The sequence below is a fragment of the Ranitomeya variabilis genome, chromosome 3 (assembly GCF_051348905.1).
Source record: "Ranitomeya variabilis isolate aRanVar5 chromosome 3, aRanVar5.hap1, whole genome shotgun sequence".
Taxonomy (NCBI): domain Eukaryota; kingdom Metazoa; phylum Chordata; class Amphibia; order Anura; family Dendrobatidae; genus Ranitomeya; species Ranitomeya variabilis.
In genome coordinates this window covers 622,855,372-622,875,034 of record NC_135234.1, presented here as the reverse complement: position 1 = coordinate 622,875,034, position 19,663 = coordinate 622,855,372, and the positions used below count along the sequence as shown (strand labels likewise).

Sequence of the window (19,663 nt, the reverse complement as noted above, 5' to 3'; positions counted from 1 at the left end):
GACTAGTGAGGACCCCTTTAAGAAGAGTTGTGCTGGTTTCACCAAGAGAGAGACTGTTCTGCGTCTCCTGAGGAGCCCTAGTCCGCACCAGAAGGTGGTGCAGTTGAGTGTCAGTGGTGACCAGTCCGGACACGGTTAAGAGACTATGTTTTGTTTTCTTTTCCCCCCTGCTGGATTACGGGACTAAGACCCTGAAAGGGTTAATTGCTATGGACTGTGTATATGGCTGTTCTAAGTGCTGGACTCTTTTGCCTTAATTAAACTTTTATATAAACAGCCCACTTGTTTTTTTTTGTGATACTGTGGTCTGCTGAAGGAGGGAGGGGGAAAACCCAAACCGGAGGACCCGAGTAATAAGCCGGGTCAGGACTAAATAGACTGCTGCTGAGTTGGCCACTGGCCAGTAAATGTGTTTGAAGTGACTTTCTATGTTTTATTGTTTCCTGTGTTTGGATACCCGGAGTAGGAAAGGACTGGCTCTATGGGCCCCAAATTGTTTTTTTATGTGTATTGGTTCCAGGAGCCAATAAACTGGGGTCAGCATGGCCCATGTTAAAAAAATTAAACTCTTTGTTCCCGGGCTGCAATCGAGTGGAGCCGGGGTCACGGATGACCCCCAGAAGCCAACAGAGACTGTGTCAATTTTATTAATGTTCTTAGATGTCAAATTTAAGAATGTGTTTTAACCATTTTAAGGTTGCAGGTGTTGCTATGGTTGGGGACGACCATATTTAAGAAGAGAGGAATGTAAGGGGGTGACCTGGTTCATCACCTGCTTCCCCTAGTCTGAACAAGTACATAGGTGCCACCTGCAGCACACTGAAGTGTTAGTAATACTAATGTAATGTGTGGTTCCCTACTGTTATTTAATGTGTATTATATATTGTGATGTGATGTATTTAATATGCCTAAGATTAGGGAGAGATTAGTAATAGGAGCAGTACTATAGGGAGATTAGTTTAGAGGGGGGCATATTAGAGCAGGATCAGGCAAGGAAGATTAGTCTGATACAGGTAACAAAGGAGTTAAGCAGTTGGGAGGGGCTGTAGAGCAGAGCAGCAGGGAAATATAGGAGAGACACTTCCTGATTAAGTTCAGTTGCAGCCCAGGGCATCTGCTCTGAGGGCAAGAAACATATTGCTTATGGAACAGCCTCAGGCTGAGAAGAGAAAGCAGTTATCAAGGAGAGGGGCTCCAGGCCTTAGGACACTGCAGAGGACAGAGGGGACAAGGAGAGTCAATATAGACAGATGGGGCTACTGATAGATTGAATGAAGATATCACAGAAGAGTTAAAGTTCGCCTGCAAGCCAGGGAAAGAACAGAATATGAAACCGTGTATGGAATGTGCTGCTAAAGTGTTATGTGCCTGTGTTTCCAGCAAAGTTGAAATGCTTGCAAAAGACTGTGACTCCTCAGTGATTCTTGGAACTTGGAAGCTTGAAGTCAGAATGGCAGAAACCGCAAGTACTATGCACCTAAAGGAACTTTTTATTTCACCTGTGAGGCGCCAGGGTGAGGGAACGCTAACTGTCATGATTCTCAATGGCGAGAGAACATAGCCCAGCATATATAAGAACTAGCTCTTGGAAGATGGAATCTAAACTGACCATGAACTAAACCTGCCGCACAATTAACAGTGGCCGGGTAGCGTGCCTACGTTTTATCCCTAGACGCCCAGCGCCAGCCGGAGGACTAACTAATCCTAGCAGAGGAAAATACAGTCCTGGCTCACCTCTAGAGAAATTTCCCCAAAAGGCAGACAGAGGCCCCCACATATATTGGCGGTGATTTTAGATGAAATGACAAACGTAGTATGAAAATAGGTTTAGCAAAATCGAGGTCCGCTTACTAGATAGCAGGAAGACAGAAAGGGCACTTTCATGGTCAGCTGAAAACCCTATCAAAACACCATCCAGAAATTACTTTAAGACTCTAGTATTAACTCATAACACCAGAGTGGCAATTTCAGATCACAAGAGCTTTCCAGACACAGTAACGAAACAGCAGCTGTGAACTGGAACAAAATGCAAAAACAAACAAGGACGAAAGTCCAACTTAGCTGGGAGTTGTCTAGTAGCAGGAACATGCAAAGAAAGGCTTCTGATTACATTGTTGACCGGCATGAAACTGACAGAGGAGCAAGGTTATATAGAGACTCCCACATCCTGATGGGAACAGGTGAACAGAGAGGATGATGCACACAAGTTCAATTCCACCAGTGGCCACCGGGGGAGCCCAGAATCCAATTTCACAACAGTACCCCCCCCTCAAGGAGGGGGCACCGAACCCTCACCAGAACCACCAGGGCGATCAGGATGAGCCCTATGAAAGGCACGGACAAGATCGGAGGCATGAACATCAGAGGCAGTCACCCAAGAATTATCCTCCTGACCGTATCCCTTCCATTTGACCAGATACTGGAGTTTCCGTCTGGAAACACGGGAGTCTAAGATCTTTTCCACAACGTACTCCAACTCACCCTCAACCAACACCGGAGCAGGAGGCTCAACGGAAGGCACAACCGGTACCTCATACCTGCGCAATAATGACCGATGAAAAACATTATGAATAGAAAAAGATGCAGGGAGGTCCAAACGGAAGGACACAGGGTTAAGAATCTCCAATATCTTGTACGGGCCGATGAACCGAGGCTTAAACTTAGGAGAAGAAACCCTCATAGGGACAAAACGAGAAGACAACCACACCAAGTCCCCAACACAAAGCCGAGGACCAACACGATGACGGCGGTTGGCAAAAAGCTGAGTCTTCTCCTGGGACAACTTCAAATTGTCCACTACCTGCCCCCAAATCTGATGCAACCTCTCCACCACAGCATCCACTCCAGGACAATCCGAAGATTCCACCTGACCGGAGGAAAATCGAGGATGAAACCCCGAATTACAGAAAAACGGGGACACCAAGGTGGCAGAGCTGGCCCGATTATTGAGGGCGAACTCCGCCAATGGCAAAAAAGCAACCCAAGCATCCTGATCCGCAGACACAAAACACCTCAAATATGTCTCCAAGGTCTGATTAGTCCGCTCGGTCTGGCCATTAGTCTGAGGATGGAAAGCAGACGAAAAAGACAAATCTATGCCCATCCTAGCACAGAATGCCCGCCAAAATCTAGACACGAATTGGGTCCCTCTGTCAGAAACGATATTCTCCGGAATACCATGCAAACGAACAACATTTTGAAAAAACAGAGGAACCAACTCGGAAGAAGAAGGCAACTTAGGCAAGGGAACCAAATGGACCATCTTAGAGAAACGGTCACACACCACCCAGATGACAGACATCTTCTGAGAAACAGGCAGATCCGAAATAAAATCCATCGAGATGTGCGTCCAAGGCCTCTTCGGAATAGGCAAGGGCAACAACAATCCACTAGCCCGAGAACAACAAGGCTTGGCCCGAGCACAAACGTCACAAGACTGCACAAAGCCTCGCACATCTCGTGACAGGGAAGGCCACCAGAAGGACCTTGCCACCAAATCCCTGGTACCAAAGATTCCAGGATGACCTGCCAACGCAGAAGAATGAACCTCAGAGATGACTCTACTGGTCCAATCATCAGGAACAGTCTACCAGGTGGGCAACGATCCGGTCTATCCGCCTGAAACTCCTGCAAGGCCCGCCGCAGGTCTGGAGAAACGGCAGACAATATCACTCCATCCTTAAGGATACCTGTGGGCTCAGAATTACCAGGGGAGTCAGGCTCAAAACTCCTAGAAAGGGCATCCGCCTTAACATTCTTAGAACCCGGTAGGTATGACACCACAAAATTAAACCGAGAGAAAAACAACGACCAGCGCGCCTGTCTAGGATTCAGGCGCCTGGCAGACTCAAGGTAAATTAAATTTTTGTGGTCAGTCAATACCACCACCTGATGTCTGGCCCCCTCAAGCCAGTGACGCCACTCCTCAAAAGCCCACTTCATGGCCAAAAGCTCCCGATTCCCAATATCATAATTCCGCTCGGCGGGCGAAAATTTACGGGAAAAAAAAGCACAAGGTCTCATCACGGGGCAGTCGGAACTTCTCTGCGACAACACCGCCCCAGCTCCGATTTCAGAAGCGTCGACCTCAACCTGAAAAGGAAGAGCAACATCAGGCTGACGCAACACAGGGGCGGAAGAAAAGCGGCGCTTAAGCTCCCGAAAGGCCTCCACAGCATCAGGGGACCAATCAGCAACATCAGCACCCTTCTTAGTCAAATCACTCAATGGTTTAACAACATCAGAAAAACCAGCAATAAATCGACGATAAAAGTTAGCAAAGCCCAAAAATTTCTGAAGACTCTTAAGAGAAGAGGGTTGCGTCCAATCACAAATAGCCTGAACCTTGACAGGATCCATCTCGATGGAAGAGGGGGAAAAAATGTATCCCAAGAAGGAAATCTTTTGAACCCCAAAAACGCACTTAGAACCCTTCACACACAAGGAATTAGACCGCAAAACCTGAAAAACCCTCCTGACCTGCTGGACATGAGAGTCCCAGTCATCCGAAAAAATCAGAATATCATCCAGATACACAATCATAAATTTATCCAAATAATCGCGGAAAATGTCATGCATAAAGGACTGGAAGACTGAAGGGGCATTTGAAAGACCAAAAGGCATCACCAAATACTCAAAGTGGCCCTCGGGCGTATTAAATGCGGTTTTCCACTCATCCCCCTGCTTGATTCGCACCAAATTATACGCCCCACGGAGATCAATCTTAGAGAACCACTTGGCCCCCTTTATACGAGCAAACAAATCAGTCAGCAGTGGTAACGGATATTGATATTTAACCGTGATTTTATTCAAAAGCCGATAATCAATACACGGCCTCAAAGAGCCATCTTTCTTAGACACAAAGAAAAAACCGGCTCCTAAGGGAGATGACGAAGGACGAATATGTCCCTTTTCCAAGGACTCCTTTATATATTCTCGCATAGCAGCGTGTTCAGGCACAGACAGATTAAATAAACGACCCTTAGGGTATTTACTACCCGGGATCAAATCTATGGCACAATCGCACTCCCGGTGCGGAGGTAGTGAACCAAGCTTGGGTTCTTCAAAAACGTCACGATAGTCAGACAAGAATTCAGGAATCTCAGAGGGAATAGATGATGAAATGGAAACCAAAGGTACGTCCCCATGAGTCCCTTTACATCCCCAGCTTAACACAGACATAGCTTTCCAGTCGAGGACTGGGTTATGAGATTGCAGCCATGGCAATCCTAGCACCAAAACATCATGTAGATTATACAGCACCAGAAAGCGAATAATCTCCTGGTGATCCGGATTAATACGCATAGTTACTTGTGTCCAGTATTGTGGTTTATTACTAGCCAATGGGGTGGAGTCAATCCCCTTCAGAGGTATAGGAGCTTCCAAAGGCTCCAAATCATACCAACAGCGTTTGGCAAAGGACCAATCCATAAGACTCAAAGCGGCGCCAGAGTCGACATAGGCGTCCGCGGTAATAGATGATAAAGAACAAATCAGGGTCACAGATAGAATAAACTTAGACTGTAAAGTGCTAATTGAAACAGACTTGTCAAGCTTCTTAGTACGCTTAGAGCATGCTGATATAACATGAGTTGAATCACCACAATAGAAGCACAACCCATTTTTTCGTCTAAAATTCTGCCGCTCGCTTCTGGACAGAATTCTATCACATTGCATATTTTCTGGCGTCTTCTCAGTAGACACCGCCAAATGGTGCACAGGTTTGCGCTCCCGCAGACGCCTATCGATCTGAATAGCCATTGTCATGGACTCATTTAGACCCGCAGGCACAGGGAACCCCACCATAACATCCTTAATGGCATCAGAGAGACCTTCTCTGAAAATCGCCGCCAGGGCGCACTCATTCCACTGAGTAAGCACAGACCATTTACGGAATTTTTGGCAGTATATTTCAGCTTCATCTTGCCCCTGAGATAGGGACATCAAAGCTTTTTCCGCCTGAAGCTCTAAATGAGGTTCCTCATAAAGCAACCCCAAGGCCAGAAAAAACGCATCCACATTGAGCAACGCAGGATCCCCTGGTGTCAATGCAAAAGCCCAATCTTGAGGGTCGCCCCGGAGCAAGGAAATTACAATCCTGACCTGCTGTGCAGGATCTCCGGCAGAGCGAGACTTCAGGGACAAAAACAATTTGCAATTATTTTTAAAATTTTGAAAGCAAGATCTATTCCCTGAAAAAAATTCAGGCAAAGGAATTCTAGGTTCAGACATAGGTGCATGAACAACAAAATCTTGCAAATTTTGTACCTTCGTGGCGAGATTATTCAAACCTGTAGCTACACTCTGAAGATCCATTTCAAACAGGTGAACACAGAGCCATTCAAGGATTAGAAGGAGAGAAAGAGAGGAAGGCTGCAGTATAGGCAGACTAGCAAGTGATTCAATTATGAGCACACTCAGAACTAGAGAAAAAAAAAAAAAAAAAAAAAATTTTCAGCAGACTTCTTTTTTCTCTCCTTTCTCAGCCAATAATTTAACCCTTTTGGGCCGGGTAAACTGTCATGATTCTCAATGGCGAGAGAACATAGCCCAGCATATATAAGAACTAGCTCTTGAAAGATGGAATCTAAACTGACCATGAACTAAACCTGCCGCACAATTAACAGTGGCCTACGTTTTATCCCTAGACGCCCAGCGCCAGCCGGAGGACTAACTAATCCTAGCAGAGGAAAATACAGTCCTGGCTCACCTCTAGAGAAATTTCCCCAAAAGGCAGACAGAGGCCCCCACATATATTGGCGGTGATTTTAGATGAAATGACAAACGTAGTATGAAAATAGGTTTAGCAAAATAGACGTCCGCTTACTAGATAGCAGGAAGACAGAAAGGGCACTTTCATGGTCAGCTGAAAACCCTATCAAAACACCATCCAGAAATTACTTTAAGACTCTAGTATTAACTCATAACACCAGAGTGGCAATTTCAGATCACAAGAGCTTTCCAGACACAGTAACGAAACAGCAGCTGTGAACTGGAACAAAATGCAAAAACAAACAAGGACGAAAGTCCAACTTAGCTGGGAGTTGTCTAGTAGCAGGAACATGCAAAGAAAGGCTTCTGATTACATTGTTGACCGGCATGAAACTGACAGAGGAGCAAGGTTATATAGAAACTCCCACATCCTGATGGGAACAGGTGAACAGAGAGGATGATGCACACAAGTTCAATTCCACCAGTGGCCACCGGGGGAGCCCAGAATCCAATTTCACAACAGCTAACCCCTCTTAACACGGCTACCACCCTGGTCCCCTTACATAGCCTGCAGAAATGGTCACCGGGAAAATTACACCAGTCTTTTTGTGTGCTCGATAGCCCCCTCTTTTCTGATGTCATGTGATCTTCACACAGGGCTTCCGGAAAAAGAAAAAGGCCGCAGCTCCTTCAAGTCAGCAGGGTCAGGGGGGCAAATCCTCTTCACAGTCAATCAGATTTTCTGCTGATAGTGGTGGTTTTCAACAGATTAGGCTGTATATGCAGGAGCTGGTTTGCTGGATGTTCCGTTACTGGAAGTCCTCAGTGTACTATTTTAGTTATGAGCAGTAGATGGAAGCAGAGGTCCAACTTAACACTCCTAGTATAGGATGTCAGGAACCAGCAGCCTCTGGAACAAAGTTTTATTTTTCCTGCTTCATATGTGCAATTAAAGTGTTCCGTTTTCGCACATGTGGGGACAAGTAAGTTCTGTCCTGGTAGCTGCCCCCACCAAAGGCAGCTAGCGCTGCGGGTTATGTGTTGGAACTCAGGTCCCTCCAAAACCTGTCACTGATGTTAGGAAATGGAGGGGGGATCTCTCCCTTATGCTCCTGTGCTCAGCTCTCCGGGTCCTCCCCAGCCTCCTATCCCACAGTCCCTACTCACACCTCTACCGAATGCTGGCGTACAGGGAAACAAAGTCCGCAAGCAGCGCATCATCTCTCCAGTGCAGCTCACCGCTCGGCGTATTCTCCCAGCAGCTGAGGTACGGTGAAGTCGCAGCCATGTAAGATGGAAACCAGGTCGTTCAGACCTCCAAGTCTGCGCGGCGATGTGGTACCGTCCAGTCCTCTCAAGGGACCCTCTGGGCCAGGTGATGCCCAAGGTGGAGGCGAATGGCTTCCCTTCAATAGGTGTCCATCAGTGGGCCTAACTCTAGGCCAGAGACTCGTGTCTTGTGCAGACCTCAGGAACGGGGCTCTGCACGTGGTCTCTATTCGGGCCCAGGAGGTGGCTTAACACTGGTGGGATCTTCAGGGAATGAGCAGCTAAATATGTTTTGCTGTCTGGTCAGGGGATTCTTTTTTTGTTTTTTTTCAATAGCTGTTCAGGAGCTCTCTCAGACACGTCTGGCAGGGTCAGCAGCCATCTTGGATATCCTCATGTCTGTACTGTAAAGAGAAAGACCTTGATTCATCAAGCGTATGGCATTTTCTAAGCCAGTCTTGAAAAATTGAGAACTGGAGTAAGATACTCCCAACAAATTAGATGTGCGCCTCTTAATGAATTTGTCCATATAAAGAAGAAAGGTGGCACTCACCGTCCCATAAAAGTTACTTTATTGTATCATGTTAAAACATGAATGCAGGACAGTCTATGGAACACATGTCGGACAACGGCCGTCTCATGACATATTTTGACTTGTTTTTTTTCTTTTGGTGAGCACCCGAGATCCAAGGGTCTCGGCCTACTTTATTATCCCTAGAAATGTAATTACGCTGTCAATATGTACAACAGTGTTGCTGGTCCTACTATCTTGTGCATTACTCTCTTAATAAATTTGGTACATCTTTCAGCTGCTGTGCACCAGCGTAAGAAATGGAAAACGGTCAGGGAATTTTGAAACTGTCTATCTTTATTTACACCACTTACAATAAATTAGTTGGGTGCACTTGACTAAGCACCCACCTGGTCAAGCCCTCTACCCTTAAAGGGAACCTGCCACCCCCCCAGGCGTTTGTAACTAAAAGAGCCACCTTGTGCAGCACTAATGCTGCATTCTGACAAGGTGGCTCTTTTAGTTCTGGTCCCTGCCAACACTGCAATAATCTCTTTTATAATGTGCCCCTCATACCTGGAAATCGCCAGGGGGGCAGGTCTTTCCCCTAACACAGATGCACTACAGCCGTCACTCAGGGCCTCTGCACGCAGGGTGCCGTCTCCTCTTCTTTAGTGCCCTGGCGCCTGTGCATGCCCGAAAAAAAACTTACAGCGCAGGCGCCAGAGACGCTAATGAAGGAAGAGGAGGGAGGGCCTGGAGCGCAGAGGCCCTGAGTGACGGCTGCGGTGCGTCTGTGTTAGGGGGGAAAGACCTGCCTCCCTGGCGATTTTAAGGTATGAGGGGCACATTATAAACGCGATTATTGCAGCGTTGGCAGGGACCAGAACTAAAAGAGCCACCTTGTCAGAATGCAGCATTAGTGCTGCACAAAGTGGCTCTTTTAGTTACAAACGCCTGGGAGGGTGACAGGTTCCCTTTAATGAAGGCAGAGGAGGCGGAGCCCTGCGCACAGAGTATTGAGTGACGGCTGGGAGGCGTTTCTGGGGAAAAGACAAGCCCCCAGGTCTAATTCGAGGTATCAGGGACAAATTATAAAAGCGATTATTTCAGCGTTTGCAGGGACCCGAACTAAAAGAGCCACCTTGACAGAATGCAGCATTAGTGCTGCACAAGGTGGCTCTTTTAGTTAAAAACGCCTGGGGGGGGGGGTGACAGGTTCCCTTTAAAAATAGCAGGATTGCACGGTTCTGGCAAAAAACTGTCACATCACAATCATTTTGCATATCTGTGAATTGGCTAAAAAAATTATGACATTTCAAGCAATTTTACAATAGAAAACAGGCAAAAACTGCTTGATGGATTGGCCTCAAAGTTTGGTGAACTGAGAAGAGGTAACTGGTTTAAAGTTTATTCACAAAAGTGTTTTGCAGCTCTAAAAAATCTCCCTGTCCTAGGAAATTGTAGAAAGGCACTCATAGAAGTTTGTAAGGTCATACAGTTTTTCAATATCTACCATTTCATAAGAAGTTATCCAGATTTTTGTTTGTAGGTGTCTCTATGGATGACTAATTGAATATAAATTTTTCAAAGCTTATTTGCAGTCTTATGTGCACCAAAATGTAACAGAGAGCACCTAATACTCTATGGATGACTAACTGAATACAGACAAATTTTTCAACACATTTTTGGAGTCTTATATACAGACACATTCTTCCTTGCTTTTTGGGGGTCTTATGTACTTCCAAAATGCAACAGAGAGCACCTAATACTCTATGGATGACTAATTGAATACAGAGAAATTTTTCAACTTTTTTAGTGTTATATACCACAGAAATGTACCACAAGGCATGTAATACTCTATGGGTGACTAATTTAATTAAGAATAAAATTTGATCACTTTCTTGGAGTTTTACACACCACTGCAATGTAACAATAACTGCGTTAAACTGTATGGATGACTAATTGAATCCAGAAAAAATGTTGGAAAGTAAATATTTTGAATGTGTGGTTGATGTACTGTGACACTCATAGTCCAAAGTGCAAAGCCAGGAAACATTTTTTTAAGGAGGGTCACCCATACACCCTTGAAGGCAACACCTGGAAGGTCTCATTCAAATATTGAATATTAAAAACAGTTTATGTGCTGCTGTGGCGTGTCGTGGAAAAGTGATGGCTAATCTAGGCTTTGTTCATTTTTATAAGAGTGAGCCTGTCAGCATTCTCTGTTGAGTCTGTTATGACCCCCATGCGGCACTAAAAACTACGCTAGTGGTAGGGTGGCACAACACCTCCAAGGCATAGAGGGACAGCTCATGCCAGGCGTCCTCAGCTGGGGACTGAATATCAACTCACAGCGGCCGCCATAAGTCAGCTGAAATCCTCCATGTCAACAAGCCTAAGGGTCCCTTTCCACTTGCGAGATAAAAAACGGTCCGCAATCTGGACCGAAAAAACGGATGGAACGTATGCGATTTTCATGCGAGTGTCATGCGAGTACAATGCGATTTTTAATCGCATCATCCGTTTTTTATAATCGCATCATCCGTATGACATCCGTATTACTGTCCGATTTGTACGCACCGGTGTCCTTTGAAAAGCCGGCAATTCAGCGCAGTGTACAGTAAAATCACACTGACAGGTTAGAATAGACTAGATATATACACATAGAATAGGTATATATACATATATATATGTCAGTGAGACACCTATATATGTATATTTAATGCAGCGCTAGATAGCATAAAAGCCGCTAATTCAATTGCCGGCTTTTAATTTCACCTTCACAAACCCGACATGATATGAGACATGGTTTACATACAGTAAACCATCTCATATCCCTTTTTTTTTGCATATTCCACACTACTAATGTTAGTAGGGTGTATGTGCAAAATTTCAGCGCTGTAGCTATTAAATTTAAGGGTTAACTCGCGGAAAAAATTGGCGTGGGCTCCCGCGCAATTTTCGCCGCCAGAGTGGTAAAGCCAGTGACTGACGGCAGATATTAATAGCCAGGAGAGGGTCCATGGTTATTGGCCCCCCCGTGGCTAAAAACATCTGCCCCCAGTCACCCCAGAAAAGGCACATCTGGAAGATGCGCCTATTCTGGCACTTGGCCACTCTCTTCCCACTCCCTGTAGTGGTGGGATATGGGGTAATGAAGGGTTAATGCCACCTTGCTATTGTAAGGTGACATTAAGCCAGATTAATAATGGAGAGGCGTCAATTATGACACCTATCCATTATTAATCCAATTGTAGGAAAGGGTTAAAAACACACACACACACATGATTACAAAGTAGTTTAATGAAATAAACACAGCGGTTGTTGTAATAATTTATTGCTCTCTCAATCCATCAGGAACACCCTCGCTTGGCAACATAATAAACGCACAAGATACATACCCTCAGATGTCAGATCACGTCCCACGATGTAATCCATCTGAAGGGGTTAACTAATATTACAGGCAGGAGCCCTGCTAATGCAGCGGTGTGCTCGTGCCTGTAATTCCCGGCGAATGAATGAAATGTAGGTCATTGACCTACATTTCCTTCAGTCGCGGTGATGCGCCCCCTGGTGGATGTCCTCATATGACCTGGAGCGTGGGAAAAAGTTCCCAGGCTGCAGTTCATGAGAACATCCACCAGAGGGCGCCTCACCGCGACTCAATGTAAGTACAGATCCTGCTTTCCTTTCAGCACCCGGGGATTACAGGCACGAGTGAGTGGTTTATTGCAGCTCGTGCCTGTAATATTAGTTAACCCCTTCAGATGGATTACCTCGTTGGACGTGATCTGACATCAGAAGGTATGTATCTTGTGCGGTTATTATTTTGCCAAGCGAGGGTTTCCTGATGGATTGAGAGAGCAATAAATTATTACAACAACCGCTGTGTTTATTTCATTAAACTACTTTTTAATCATGTGTGTGTGTGTTTTTTTAACCCTTTCAAACAATTGGATTAATAATGGATAGGTGTCATAATTGACGCCTCTCCATTATTAATCTGGCTTAATGTCACCTTACAATAGCAAGGTGGCATTAACCCTTCATTACCCCATATCCCACCGCTACAGGGAGTGGGAAGAGAGTGGCCAAGTGCCAGAATAGGCGCATCTTCCAGATGTGCCTTTTCTGGGGTGGCTGGGGGCAGATGTTTTTAGCCACGGGGGGGCCAATAACCATGGACCCTCTCCTGGCTATTAATATCTGCCCTCAGTCACTGGCTTTACCGCTCTGGCGGAGAAAATTGCGCGGGAGCCCACGCCAATTTTTTCCGCCATTTAACCCTTTATTTTAGCAGCTACAGCGCTGAAATTTTGCACATACACACTACTAACATTAGTAGTGTGGAATATGCCAAAAAAAAAAAGGGATATGAGATGGTTTACTGTATTTAACCATGTCTCATATCATGTCGGGTTTGTGAAGGAGAGAGCAAAAGCCGGCAATTGAATTAGCGGCTTTAATGCTATCTAGTGCTGCATTAAATATAAATATACATATATAGGTGTCTCACTGACATATATATATGTATATAGACACATTCTATGTGTATATATCTAGTCTATTCTAACCTGTCAGTGTGATTTTACTGTACACCGTGCTGAATTACCGGCTTTTCAAAGGACACCGGTGCGTAAAAATCGGACAGAACTCGCATGGTGCGAGTGCTGTGCGATTTTTTTCTCGCACCCATTGACTTGCATTGGCGAGTCTCGTCCGAGAATCGCAGCAATACGCAGCATGCTGCGATTTTTTTCTCAGCCGATCCAGATTTTTCTCAGTCCGATTTCGGCTGAGAAAAAAAATCGCAAATCAAAAGACACCTATTAACTAACATTGGTCCGAGTGCAATCCGATTTTTTATCGGATTGCACGCGTCCGTTTTCCTCGCAAGTGGAAAGGGACCCTAAACAACATTTCCACAGCAAACAGTCAGGATATCTGCCCATTTAGTCTTTGGGCCTGTGGGTAGCTGGAAACTTTCTCTTTCGTTTCAAGGCCTGGGTTATGGACAGCTGAACGCTGTGCTGGGACAAGGAGTTGGAAGTGCCTGATGATGATGCATCAGAATGTGCAAGGACAGGTACAGGGTGGGTGGCATCTGCACCAGTGTCATGGACAGGGGACTGGGAAGCACCTAGCACAGGGTAAGAGGCAGTGGTGTGATCCGCTGACAGTGCAGGCACCAATCGTAGATCCAGGCATTTGGCCCACCGAGTCGGTGTTACATGACATGTGCTTGATGATGCTGGTGATAGTTAGGCTCTTAGTGGTCTGGACCCTGCTGATCTTGGCATGGCACAGGTTGCAAATGACAATTTTTTTTTGTCTCAGAACTCTCTCTAAAAAAGTCCCAGACTGGGGAACATTTAAATCTTTGACAGAGAAAATAAAGAATGACGTTGCTCTGCGGAACAGTTGTCAGTCTTCTCCCTCTAGTCACCTCACTGCCTCTTCTTGCCTGTTTCGGTGCTGCCAATCCCTCCCCCTCAGTGCTGCTGACCTCGCTCTGCATGCCAGATTCCCAGATTAGGTCAGTGACTTTGTCATCCACCACCTCTTCTTCCTCTGCTGCACCCTGATCCTCCTGACTTGGTGGCTTAAGAACAACCTGATTTATGAGCAACCGTGTCTCATCATCATCTTCCTCCTCCGTAGACAAAAATTTGCCGTTCCTCATCGTCATTTTCTGATGGCCATGGCTGCTCTAAGTCTTGCGCAGCACTAAACAGCATCTCCTCAGTCCTTCTTGGAACATTCAGAGTGAGAGGCCACAATCAAGAAGCATTGTTGTAAAGAGCTCCTCGGAGTGGCCTAGTGTGGGATCACTAGTCTCCTGGGACTCAACATGGTGGAAGGAAGGAGGCTCAGGGTTATGATTACATGATCCTGGATTGAGAGGCTGGACAACTTCTGTCTGAGATGGTTTAGTGAATCCTACATTGAGCAGGGGGTTGGAAAAGATGACCCTGCTGTTCCCTTCTGACTCTAACATTCTATAATCGAGACTGTTGGCTGGAGAGACTGGACCGTGTCGAAGCCCCAAACCCTGACTTTTCCACTACGTTTCACTGTAGGTGCTTAGTACCTTGCATCATTACATTTTCCAATTGAGCTGTATATATAGTGCTTGCCATCACTACCAAACAGACTAAACTTGGATTCATCCAATCAAAACAACTTAGACCAATTTGACTCTTTCCATTGGCTGTGTTCTTTGGAAAACTCAAGTCGGACCTTCTAGTTCTTTGCAGATGAAAGGCTACTTGACTAGAACTTGTGCATTCAACCCTACTGCTCTTGCACAGTTTGGTGTCTCACTTTGACCCCACATTCTTCATTCATTTCATGAGAAATCTGTACAGCACTTTTATCGACATCAGATACTGACTTTTTCTCAATAATGTGTTAAGCTTTGGGGGAAGTTTTCTGTGGTGGTCCACTTCTAAGATTGTCAGCTGTTCCATAATCATCTTTTTCTTTATTATATGTGACACTTGACTCTGAGAACAGTAGAATTCCATAGCTCCCTCTTTTTGGCTTTTGTCTGTCTTCACTCTCAGAATAATAAGCCTTCTGACATCTGCTGATAAATAATGCTTTGTCTTTGTGTTTTTAGGTTAAAACATGGCAAACAAAAACATTTTTTTGAACTACCCATGACAAACTATGCAAAATATTTGGCCCTGCAAATGTTGAAAACTAACAAATAAAGGGATAAAACTATGTCAAACAATTTTCATCCTTATAGCTGACAACCACTTGTTTCCGGTTTACTAAAATCACTGAAAATGGCATCACAACAACCTAACAGAAGTAATCACACTTTAAAAAAAAAAAAAAGCAGCAAAACTTTTGGTTGCTACTGTATATGCCACCAAAATGTACTACAGAGCATGTAATAGTATATGGATGAGTAATTGAATCCAGAAAAACGTTTCAATGCTTTTTTGGAGTGTTATTTAACATAGAAATGTACCACAAAGCACCTAGTACTCTATGAATGATAATATAGTCAATTTTTTCACCTCAAAAATAAAAAATGTGGTCAACTGCCGCAGCAGGTATATATTTAGTAAACTACACATGCACTGCACTAATTATATACCTCACTGACATTTCTATCTATTCTATTCTGACAGTTCCGTCTGTGAATTTACTGAACTTGGCTGATAAACTGTCGGGTATACCTTGACATGTGTGCGTAAAAATCAGATGGCACACGCTTGGTCCACGTACCGTGCAATTTTTTCCTCGCACCCATTGACTTGCATTGGTGAGTCTCAGCAGGTTTATGTGGCCATACACAGCATGCTGCAATTTTCTCCTTGCCCAATTCCAGGTGAGGAAAAGCTAGCAGATAACACTGCCTCCTTGAATAACATTGGAGTGAGTGCAATGTGATTTTTTCCCACATTACACTCGCCGATTTTATACACAGATGTGAGAGAACCCTAAAGGCCCATTTTGATGAGCCAATAATTGAAAATAAGTTGATTACAGCGGTCATTGGCTGATTATCAGAATGTGTAAACATGCAAAATGCTCATTCATCGGGTGGTTGGAATGCAGGCATTAAAATCATTGTTATTGACTGCACCTTGTCCTGTGTAATCATAACAATGATCTTCTATGAATGCAATAACGATCACAGTGTACAGTTAAAGGGAACCTGTCACCCCCAAAATCGAAGGTGAGCTAAGCCCACCGGCATCAGGGGCTTATCTACAGCATTCTGTAATGCTGTAGATAAGCATCCGATGTCAACCTGTCTAAAAAGTCCATTAAATGACCAATGCTACTTGTATATAGCTTATTGACAGCTGTTTAACATCTGTGGCCAACAGGTATAAATTAACTTTTAGTCCTCATTCACAGATTTTTTCACGGATGCAAAATAAAAATATGGTATAGTATCAGCGTTTTGGATCCATGTGTGTTTGTTTGGTACGTGTATTCGTTTTTACCATCAGTGTTTTTCATGGATTGATAAAATGACAAAGCCTTTGCAATGTTAAATATGGACAGCACATGGGTGACATACGGGTGCCATTCATATGCTGAACTTGTTTTTGACTGACCCACAGAGTAGTTATGGGCACTTTTCACTCAAGATGGAAATAAAGAAAGGACATATCTCCATGAGTTTTGCATGGACATATGGTCAGTAAAAAAATACTGACTTGTGAACAGCCCCAAAGACTACATGTTCTATCCATGAAAAACATTAGTACATTACGCAAGTGCAACATGGACATCTAAAGGCGGCCTTAGTTTTCATAAAACAATTCTGAGTCATCTTATCTTATAACTCTGTTGTGATGTTACCCCTAGAAATTTACAAAAAAAATTGACAACTTGGAACTAACATTTGGGGAGTGTCCCTCCAAAGTCTGACACTGTACAATCAGCGCTGGCCACGTAGGGATAACCATACTGACAATTTTAATGGAAACATTCAGTTGCCAATTTATTTACACATTTCTATTCGGAATAACAAGAAAAGCACAACGTTTAGTTAAAAAAAGAAGATGGCATTTCATGGTGAGTGAAAGGAATACTACAACAGAAATACTGTTACGGGGATAGTGTGACAGTGAGGGGTAAGAAGATCGCGGCATCTGGCTACACGTACACCTGCACTTAATGGTTCTGTTTTACCTTCCAGTTTGCTAGTGCAGATTTCCCTTGTCCTAGTGTTGCAAGGGTTAGGTTGTGCAGATTTCTCTTGATCTGTTGCTGAAAGGGTTAAACAGTTATGTTGGTCTCTCAGATCTCTCTGTCCTGAATTCTTAGGTGTTCTGATTTCTCCACTCCCCTCTGGTATAAATACTCAGCTTTTAAAAGCTTGATTAGTTGCCAATGATAGCTTCCTATAACCTGGTTTGGAGCTGAAGGTGTGAGCTGTGTGAAAAGAGGTCGTTATTGATGAGCGACTGTGCACGGATAAAGTGGTATTTGAGCATTCTCGTGTGCTAACTGAGTGTCTTTGGCATGCTTGAAAAATATGTTCGAGTCACCGAGGCTGCCTGTCTTGCGGCTGTTAGACAGCCACAACACATGCAGGGATTTTCTGTTTGTTATTCAAATGCTGCAGGTGTTTCGGCTGTCTAACAGCCACAAGACAGGCAGCTTCGGAGACTCGAACATATTTTTCGGGCACACTGAAGACACTCTGTTAGCATATGAGCAAGCTCAGATAACGCCATATCCGAGCATGTTCGTGGATCACTAGAGATCATCTAAGAATTGTCTCTGGAGATATCTGGAAGTTTGAATGCATTTCTTTACCTTATCTCCCACTTGGTTTTCCTCACCTTATGCTTGCCCTTTCTCTACTCTGGGAGTGCGCATTGAGGGATTGCAGTTTCTTTTTACCTTGTCCGCTTCTCTTTGTATCTTTGTTATAGCAGGACTTGTGTTCATGCTTCTAGATCTACTAGTCAAGGTCGTTCACAGGGTAAGATACGGATAGGGACGTGATTGCCACACATTGTGAAAGAACCCTTTTAGGGATGTTAGGGAGCTTAGGATTGTGCAGGGCAAGTGTCCTGGGTGCCCCCATTTAATCTTTCCCTGGTGGCAGAGATCCCCTTCCCTTCAGTCTCACCGTTCGCAGTCTTGCCTCAGGCAAGAGAATCAACATGTCTACGAAATCATCTTAATTCTTAAGAGGCCCTGTCAACCTGCATAGTTATTTAATTTGGATTGCAAATAGCACCATTTCTCTTTAACAGTAGGTTTTACAATTCAAAGTAAGAGTGGGGTTAAAAGGAGAAGCTCCTTTAGTTTGCAGGATGAATTTTCAGAAAACATTGTGCTGCACTGACATTGGGGAGGGATCCTGGAGCACCACTTGCGCAGAGCACCATTAAAACACCCTATTGTGTATGAACTACTATATTTTTTTTATATTTTTTTATTTGCAAAGGAAGCAAATGTTCTTTAAACTTTTAGCTAAAAACGAGCAGATTTCTTCAGGGTAAACAATCCTTCTCTGACAGAATCCATTATACAATAAAACATCCATTTCAGAATTTGAACTTTATCTGCAGTTACAGTATATACAGGAAATCTCAAATACCCAATGCCATAGATTAGTCTGTACAGGACTGTTATTATAAGAATTACAGAACTTTACAGTAAAATATCTATATACATAGGACACTATTATAACATTTTGTAATTAATAGCCAGAAAATGATTTGTGTCCTTTCTATAAATCTAGCAGCTGTGATATGTGCTGCTACAGAGCCAAAGTGTCTTTAATAAGTCTCCGCATTGTGGTGGTGACTGACGTTCCCAGTGAGTCAGTTATCTGAAAAGAGATTTTGTACAAATAGGGTTGCACATCCTTCAGGCTAGTATCAAATACATTGTCCACCTCGGATTGTGTAGGCATTTTTGGCAGATATTCATGTCTGTTCATCACTTCCACAATGTTAATAATCTTTTCCCCAAGTTTCTCTCCAACTTTCTCCCTACAGATTTGCCGCTCCTGTTCAGTAGCTAGTGACACAATGTTGATTTTGATGGTCCAAACCTCCCATGGGATGCACTCATCTGAGAATGGCCAGCGGGACTTTTTCTTCTGATAGAATTCCAGAGATACTTGACCGATCCCATCACTTCCCGAATTCCTCAATGCATCCTGAAATAAAAGAAAATGAAAAAAGAAATAGATCTGGGTCAAGAACGTAAATCTTTGCAGTAAGTATTAAATCTATATGGGTAACTGAAAACCAATGTTTTACACAAGAAAAAGTCACATGAAGATTTTTGTTAAAAAAAGGAATGGTGGTATGGACAAGGCTAATCAAGAACACTGGCATTATTCACAGCTTCAATAACCACCCAAAGATCACGATCTGAGACTCATCCAATTCACACTGGTCTCTATTCCCAGTTACCATCTCAACATGCACTGGAAATGCACTGGCTGAAGTGGGTCACCACTAGGGCCAGTGTTTGCCAGGTATCATCTTCTACCAGATTAGGCCATGTTAAGAAAGGAACCAGCGAGAACTGAGAAATTGTTTAACAAGAGGGTGATAAGAACTACTTACCAGACTGAGCCATTGTAAAAAATAAAACATGGAAAACACCTTCAAGGGGTCAATAAAAATAAGAGGCCTTTCAATTATTTCTATATGACACCAGTACATC

At 44.0% G+C, this 19,663-nt stretch overlaps 1 protein-coding gene across 3 annotated transcripts in view; it reads right to left on the bottom strand.

The window, feature by feature from the left end:
* Positions 1-16,925: 16,925 nt before the first annotated feature.
* Positions 16,926-19,663, bottom strand: part of ATG101 (autophagy related 101) — a 29,794-nt gene continuing 27,056 nt past the window's right edge. For all 3 annotated transcript variants that reach the window (XM_077297426.1, XM_077297428.1, XM_077297427.1), the window contains exon 3: positions 16,926-19,148. In XM_077297426.1, coding sequence (XP_077153541.1) covers positions 18,744-19,148 — 405 coding nt within the window. In that variant the 3' untranslated portion in view covers positions 16,926-18,743. The remainder of the gene's footprint in view (positions 19,149-19,663) is intronic.